Genomic DNA, 6,542 nt, shown 5'->3' on the forward strand with positions numbered 1-6,542 from the left:
TGCTGTGCTCTTGCCAACTGTTTATTCAGACCCTGAACAGGTGACCAGTGACATGCACGTCCCCTGGGCTCGTGACAGCCTGACCTGCATTGCAACCCTGATGCTGGGCAGCTCCCAGAGGAGGGAGCCCCAGCTCCCTGGGCAAGGCTGGGCCCAGTGAACAGCGCCAGGCCCCACAGGGCTGCCAGGGGACACGTGGTGCTGAAGGGCCCAGGGCCCAGGCCCAGGGGAAAGGGGTGGGTGAGGAGCGGGGGGCAGGGACACAGTGTCCTGTGCGCCCCGGGCCAGTCAGACGTGACCCTGGCTGCCCGGTGCTGAGCGGCACAGCTGTGGGAGGCGGTGTGTGTGCGCCAGCGTGGTGGAAGCCAGGCCGCGCTCCCTGCGGCCTCCCGGCCCCCTTCCTAAGGCATTCCTGTGGCGAGCTGCTCTGCCCCTGTGCGGTCTGGGCAGCACTCAGCCCTGGGAAAGGGTCCCGGGCGTGCTCGGCGGGCCCCAGCGCCTCAGTGCTTCTGGCTGGCGAACCAGGAGAAAAAAGGGCGCGGGCGCGGGCGCGGGGCCTGGAGGACGCGCACGGTGCGGGGCGAGCGCCAGGCTTTGATGGTGGCGTCGTCGCTGGCCGTCAGCAGGAGCTCTTGCTCCTGGGGGCTGAAGACCACAGAGTTGACCACATCCTCGTGCCGCAGCTTGGCCAGGCAGATGTTGTAGTGGCGGTCCCAGATGTAGCCGTGGCGGTCCTCGGCCCCACTGGGGAGGGGACAGTGCGGTGAGCCCCGCCCCGCCCCGCCCCCAACCCCGCCCCGCCCCGCCCCGCCCCACCCAGGCATCACCCCACCACCTGGCCACGAAGTCCCTGCTGACGTCCAGGAAGATGAAGAAGCACTCGTCGTTGGGCGTGTAGGCGCGGTGCGCGCGCAGAGCCCGCTTCACCTCCCGCATGGTCTTGAGATCGAAAACCAGCAGGTCGATCTCCTCGGCGATGGGTGGCGGCTGCATGGGGTCAGCCACCACCGAGCCGCTAGGCCAGGCGCGGCTGTTCACGTACAGGTACCTGCGCCGGCACGCAGTTCAGTGCGCGCCCACGGAGCTTCCCCCCGCCCCCGGGCTGCCCACAGAGGCCCACCTGTTGTCGGGGGACAGGCCCATGCCGATGATATGTCCGTGCACGTCGATGACGTGGTCCAGCGCATCGAAGAAGGCGTCGGAGCCCCGGCCCTCGCCCAGAACGGGCCCGGCTGTGGTCATCTGGTGCGGTAAGATCTGCTTGATGCCTGCAAGGAGGGCGGGGGTGGCGGCGGCGCCTCGGTACCTGGCAATTCCCAGACGGCTAGGGTTCTGCCTGCCCTGCATCCCCAGATCTGAACGTGTGTCTGCCCAGGGGTGAGTGGGGGCAGCGCTGGCCTAGAGCTGGGCCCCCGGACAAACAGAGGAAGGGGCTCTGCCCACAGGCGGGCCCGCCCCAGGCCCCTCACCGATCTGGTGCGGTGAGTAGGTGAGGCAGCCGGTGGTGAAGATGAGGAGCTTGTTCCCGGCGGCGGCCCTGCCCTGCTCCGGGGGCTTGGTGTGGCCCTGGGCCAGCAGCTTGGCCACCTTAGTCTCCAGCGTGCTCTCCGGCAGCGGGGGCTGTGCCCGGCCCTCCAGGAACCCGTCCAGGAGGCGCCGCAGGCCCTTGGCGCGGGCCGGACCCGGGTCGCTCTCCTCATCCTCGCCATCGCTGCCCAGGTCGAAGACGCGGCTGGAGTCTGTGCCGGGGGCGCCGGCGTCCAGCAGGAGGTCGGGGCTGTCGAAGCGGCTGCAGTCGGCCACCATGACGGTGCGGATGGTGCTGGCGTTGAGGTTCTGGATCTTGAAGAGCCGCTTCACCACGTTCACGTTCTCCGACTCCACGTCCTGGGGGCGGGAGCGCGGAGGTAGGCGCGGGCTGCGGGAGGCCGCGCCGGCCACAGGGCGCCCCCCGCGCGCACCTGGAAGGCGTTGTTGAGCCAGAGCACTGAGCAGGACGTGATGTCCCCGATGCGGTGCAGGTTCCCCGAGATCAAGCTGGTGTCGGTGAGCCAGCAGCCAAACACGTCGTAGGGCTTGTTGCGGACCCGGGACAGCAGGGCAAAGGTGTCTGGGGGAGCAGAGGGAAGGGGCGGGGCGGGCGGGGCTGGAGGGGTGGGGCGCAGGTGTCTGGGCAGAGGGTGGAGCGTTAGGGGCGGGGTGGTCGGGCCGCCCGCCCCCAGCCCTCTCTTACCTAGGCTGATGACCGCGATCTCGCCTGAGGAGGAGTTGTGGGGCCCTAGGAACACCCCAGACGCCAGCAGCAGCGAGTCGTCCTGGTTAAACTGGGAGAACTGGGTGTAGCTCCAGTTGTAGGGCCGCATGTCCGCGCTGTGCAGTAGCGAGATGGTCGGGTCGTTGTTCCAAATCTGCGTGTGGGGCGCCCAGCAGGCACGCCTGGTGAGCCCGGAAACCGCCATCGGGTGGGGGTCCCTTGTCTCTGGCCTTCAGACCACCCGAGGCCTGTGAGTACGTAGTGCTCCGGCGAGCTCTGGCCTAGCTGCACGCAGGGCCCCTGCTCATCTGCAGGCAGTTAGGGCCGCCCAGCCCCGGCCTCCCAGCCCGGGCGGTCGTCCAGGTTCCGACCCTCGCCGTGGGCTGTCAGCCCTGACCCTCTCCCCCCGGGGCCGCCGCCCTCACCTTCACTGTGCAGTCCTTGGAGCAGGAAGCAAACTGGTAGCCTGAGTGGGAGAAGCTGAGGTGCAGGACTTGGTCGGTGTGCTCCCGGAGCGTCTGCACCTCCACGCAGGGCACTGCGTCATAGAGGCGGCGGAACTCCTCGAACCAGGACGTGGCCGCTGTCGGGGGTGGGGGGGTCATGCTGGGGCTGCGGGCCTCAAGCCCAGGCCCTGGCAGCCGGGGGCCGCCCTGCCCACCCTCCGGGCCTGCTCCCAGGCCCAGCCCGCCGTCCCCAGCCAGCGTGAGGGCCAGTGCTGACCTGGGTGCCGGGGCACATCTCGGGCCACTTGGTAGTAGCGGTAGAACTGCTCCCTCCACAGGCACTCGTCCCTGGACACAGCCTGCCACTGGCGGCACGCCAGCCCGGCGGCCAGCACGTCGGCCGGGCCCAGGCTCAGGAAGATCTGGTAGACCAGGCTGTCTGGAAGCAGGGGTGTTTCCCCCTCGTCCATCGTGACATTCTGCCCCGGCGGCCCTGAAACACACGCACAACCCCTTAGCTGCCGGTGGGACCAGGGAGGACACTGGCCCCCAGGTCCAAGGAGAGGCACAGGAGCCCGGGGCTGAGCGGAGCCGAGCCAGCCCAGTGGATGCTCCTCCTGCCCCACCAACTGCCCTGCTGGGCATTATATTGGACTGAGCATGTGCGGAGGGCCGGCTGGCACTGCCTGCACGGCCAAGGAGCCAAGAGCTTCCCCAAGCCCCCCTACACAGCCGTGCTCCTCGGACCCTGCACTCCTGAGGTGCCCCAAGGCCCAGTGAGTCCCTGAACACGCAGCTTCCCGGCCTGGTCCAGCTGGAGCTGGAGTGGCCATGGGCTCGGGGGACCCACTGTCACCCCAAAAGTTCCCCTCCTCAGGAGGACAGGCTTTCTGGGTGGGGCCCTCTGACTTCCCCCCCATAGGATCCCGGGGAGACATCTGGTTGCCAGAGCTGGTGACCGCTCCGAGGCCCAGAAGGGAAGGGTCGGTGACCCCTGCGCACCATCTCTGACCTTGCTGCCCCAGGCTTCGGAGCGGTCAGCATGGGATAGAGGTCCTTCCCAGGAGAGACTCGGGGCCGGCGGGACGAGGGCCGGCCCGGCCGCCCGTCCCACACGCCGCCAGGAACACCAGCCGGCCCTGACCTCTGCCCTTTGGCCTGGGGGACCCTGCCAGGTTGACCGCAGGCCAGCGCGGAGACGGCCGGGCGGGGCGGGGCGGGGCGGGAGCGGGGCCGCCCAGCGCCCCCCACCCTCCCTGAGGGGCTGCCGGGGGCGGGGCCGCGGCTCGGGCCCCGCCACCCCAGTCCCGGCGGCCTCGGCGATTCATTCATTGGCCAAGGACGCGTCCGGGGAGTTGGGGGGCCGGACCAGGGGTCGGGGCGGGGTAACGACGCTCTCCGGGCTAGGCTGTGAGGGCCCGGGCCGGGGTCCGGACGCCGCCGTGACGACGTTCCCCGGGCGGGCGCACTCACCGCGGCCGCCTCCGCCCGGATGCGCGGCCCCCGCCCCGGCGCCCGGCCTCAGCCCACGGACCCTCTTCCGCCCTTCGTCGACGCTCCGGCCGCCGCGTCTCTATGATGGAAGCCGCCAGGCTGATGCCACGAGCCCCGAGGCATCGATGACCGTCGCCGGCCGAGCGCCACCGCCCGCGTCGGCCGTTCCTGCGCCTGCGCGTCAGGACCCCGCGGCCCGGGGCGTCCTTGTGCGCCTGTGCGCGTCCGGCCTCCCCTGGAACAGCGGCCCTGGCAGCGGGGAGGGGCGGCGGCCGTGGGCGTGGCTGCGCGCGGGGCTCAGGGTCGCGGGTTCGAGACCGAGCTCCGGCGTTCCGCGGCCTCACAGGCCCTTGCTTCGCTGTGGGGAGATGAACGTGCAAAGGGGTGAGCACCCGCCGCAGTGGAAATCACCGGGTTTGTGGACAAGAGAAAGAAAGGGAAGGTCGCTCAGTCGTGTCCGACGCTGTGCGACCCCATGAACTGCAGCCCACCAGGCTCCTCTGTCCATTCATGGAGTGTACAGTTCGTCGCAGTCTCCAAGCAAGAATCCTGGGTTGCCTTTTCCTCCTCCAGGGGATCTTCCCGACCCAGGGTTCAAACCCGGTTCTCCCGCGTTGCAGGTGGACTCAGAGCCACCTGGTGGACAAAGACCAGAGGTCAACTTGGACTTTGGACACCGGACATGGCGACCGGCCCCTGCCGGGAAGCACAGGGCCAAGGTCAGATGTCCAGGGTGAGGCTGAGTTCACTGGGAGGCTGAGTCGGGGGTTGCCTGGCCCAGGGCAGAGGTTTCTGGTGGCGGGAGCATGGGTGGACTTCCTGGGCGGGGCGGCTGGGCAGCAGTGGGCAGTGGACTCTGACCTGGGACGTGGCCGTCCTGCCCTGCGGGTCCCCTCGCCCTGCCCTGCGGGTCCCCTCGTCCTGCCCTGCGGGTCCCCTCGCCCTGTCGCCGCCATCGCCATGCTGACCCCCAGGATTGCAGCCCTCTTGACTCTGCTTCTGGCCAGCAGCTCCCTGGGTCAGCGGGTGCGGAGACCCCCGCGGCCCCCATCCCCTATCAGCACCATCCAGCCCAAGGCCAACTTTGACGCCCAGCAGGTAGAGCCGGGACGAGGTGGGGCAGGGGCCCACCCGGCTCTGCCGCCCCTCACACAGCCTGCTCCCCAGTTCTCAGGGACCTGGCTCCTGGTGGCCGTGGCCTCCCCATGTCGCTACCTGCAGGAGCAGGGCCATCGGGCTGAGGCCACCACTCTGCACGTGGCTCCTCAGGGCTCAGCCATGGTTGTCAGCACCTTCCGAAAGCTGTGAGTCCCAGCGAGGACCCCTGAGCCCACCCCAGCTGCGGCCTCACCCGGGTCGGTGTGCCCCAGCCTGCTGGGCATCCTCCCATGATGGCCGTGCCCCCAGGGATGGAATCTGCTGGGCAGTGCGGCAGCTGTACGGAGACACGGGACGCCCAGGGCGCTTCCTGCTCCAAGGTGAGGCGGTGGCCGCTGGGGGTGGGTACGGCGCTGGCGGTGGGGCTGACCCGCCGGCTCCCCACAGCCCGGGGCGCCCGCGGGCCGGTGGACGTGGTCGTCGGGGACACGGACTACCGCGGCTTTGCCGTCTTGTACCTGGAGAGGGCGCGGCAGCTGTCGGTGAAGCTGTACGGTACGTCCTGGGGCCCTGGGGCCCGGGTCTGCTGCGCCCGCAGGGCTGTTGGGTGGGCTGGGTGGGCCCTCTCCTCCCTCCCGCCTGCCCCTGCTCTTCAGCCCAAATGTGGGGACAGAACGGGACGGGGAAGCGGGGCAGCAGGGGTCAGATCGCAGCCCGAGGCACACAGCCCAGCCCCCAGAGCGCCCTGCAGGCCCCTGCCCCGTGGGTGCCCAGGAGCCCGTGTGTCCTGCACGCAGTCCGCTCGCTCCCTGTGAGCGATTCCTTCCTGAGTGTGTTTGAGCAGCGGGTCCAGGGGGCCAACCTGACCGAGGACCACACCCTGTTCTTCCCCAAGTACGGTGAGTGTCATCCCCTGCCCCTGTCTCCCCCTGGCTCGCCGCCCACCCCCCACCTCCGGCTGCCCCTGACCCCTGGCCCGGCCCCCAGGTTTCTGCGAGGCCGCGGACCAGTTCCACACCCTGGACGGTGAGCGGGCAGCTCCAGCGGGCAGTATGTAGGGGGTGGTGCCCAGGGCCCCCTCACAGCTGAGACGCGTCTGTGCTGCAGAAGTGCGGAGGTGAGGCGGGTGGCCGCCACGCGCAAGGAAGGAGCCGGCCCGGAGCTGGACCTGCCACCCCTCATCCACCGCCCCCTCGAAGCTGCCCCTCCCCCGGGTGCTCCATGGGCTCTCATTAAACGTCGCAGCCTCA

General features: G+C 70.0%; 2 protein-coding genes across 11 annotated transcripts; one reads left to right on the plus strand and one right to left on the minus strand.

The window, feature by feature from the left end:
• FBXW5 (F-box and WD repeat domain containing 5) lies at positions 1 to 4,277 on the minus strand. 7 transcript variants are annotated; one of them, NM_001192469.1, is made up of 9 exons: positions 4,174 to 4,242; positions 2,978 to 3,193; positions 2,680 to 2,837; positions 2,234 to 2,408; positions 1,962 to 2,110; positions 1,470 to 1,887; positions 1,121 to 1,268; positions 836 to 1,048; positions 1 to 744 (listed from the first exon to the last, which is right to left on the minus strand). In NM_001192469.1, the coding sequence occupies exons 2-9, from the start codon at positions 3,168 to 3,170 to the stop codon at positions 501 to 503; spliced, it is 1,698 nt and encodes a 565-aa protein (NP_001179398.1). In that variant the 5' UTR covers positions 3,171 to 3,193; positions 4,174 to 4,242; the 3' UTR covers positions 1 to 500. The 7 variants fall into 7 exon arrangements, with proteins under 7 accessions (NP_001179398.1, XP_024854410.1, XP_059747230.1 ...); XM_024998642.2 differs by having other exon boundaries at positions 6 to 744; positions 4,235 to 4,277; XM_059891247.1 differs by having other exon boundaries at positions 6 to 744; positions 1,962 to 2,146; positions 4,235 to 4,277.
• Positions 4,278 to 4,377: 100 nt separating this feature from the next.
• Positions 4,378 to 6,542, plus strand: C8G (complement C8 gamma chain). 4 transcript variants are annotated; one of them, XM_059891243.1, is made up of 8 exons: positions 4,378 to 4,913; positions 5,205 to 5,292; positions 5,362 to 5,498; positions 5,602 to 5,672; positions 5,740 to 5,847; positions 6,090 to 6,191; positions 6,280 to 6,318; positions 6,400 to 6,542. In XM_059891243.1, the coding sequence occupies exons 1-8, from the start codon at positions 4,705 to 4,707 to the stop codon at positions 6,411 to 6,413; spliced, it is 768 nt and encodes a 255-aa protein (XP_059747226.1). In that variant the 5' UTR covers positions 4,378 to 4,704; the 3' UTR covers positions 6,414 to 6,542. The 4 variants fall into 4 exon arrangements, 3 of the variants coding, with proteins under 3 accessions (XP_059747226.1, XP_059747225.1, NP_001421945.1); NM_001435016.1 differs by lacking the exon at positions 4,378 to 4,913 and having other exon boundaries at positions 5,053 to 5,292; XM_059891242.1 differs by lacking the exon at positions 5,205 to 5,292 and having other exon boundaries at positions 4,378 to 4,927; positions 5,464 to 5,498; positions 5,740 to 6,191.

The sequence above is a fragment of the Bos taurus genome, chromosome 11 (genome assembly GCF_002263795.3).
Source record: "Bos taurus isolate L1 Dominette 01449 registration number 42190680 breed Hereford chromosome 11, ARS-UCD2.0, whole genome shotgun sequence".
NCBI lineage: Eukaryota > Metazoa > Chordata > Mammalia > Artiodactyla > Bovidae > Bos > Bos taurus.

What these genes read in the sequence shown, in the direction of transcription:
- FBXW5 (XM_059891247.1), bottom strand. Translation starts at nt 3,170, where the DNA reads ATGGACGAGGGGGAAACACCCCTGCTTCCAGACAGCCTGGTCTACCAG. An exon ending in CTACTCACCGCACCAGATCG is followed by an intron (nt 1,269 to 1,469) that starts GTGAGGGGCCTG and finishes CCCTCCTTGCAG; the next exon opens with GCATCAAGCAGATCTTACCG. An exon ending in GGCCTGTCCCCCGACAACAG is followed by an intron (nt 1,049 to 1,120) that starts GTGGGCCTCTGT and finishes GTGCCGGCGCAG; the next exon opens with GTACCTGTACGTGAACAGCC.
- C8G (XM_059891242.1), top strand. Translation starts at nt 4,705, where the DNA reads ATGGAGTGTACAGTTCGTCGCAGTCTCCAAGCAAGAATCCTGGGTTGC. An exon ending in GCCAAGGTCAGATGTCCAGG is followed by an intron (nt 4,928 to 5,463) that starts GTGAGGCTGAGT and finishes GTGGCTCCTCAG; the next exon opens with GGCTCAGCCATGGTTGTCAG. An exon ending in AGGGCGCTTCCTGCTCCAAG is followed by an intron (nt 5,673 to 5,739) that starts GTGAGGCGGTGG and finishes GGCTCCCCACAG; the next exon opens with CCCGGGGCGCCCGCGGGCCG.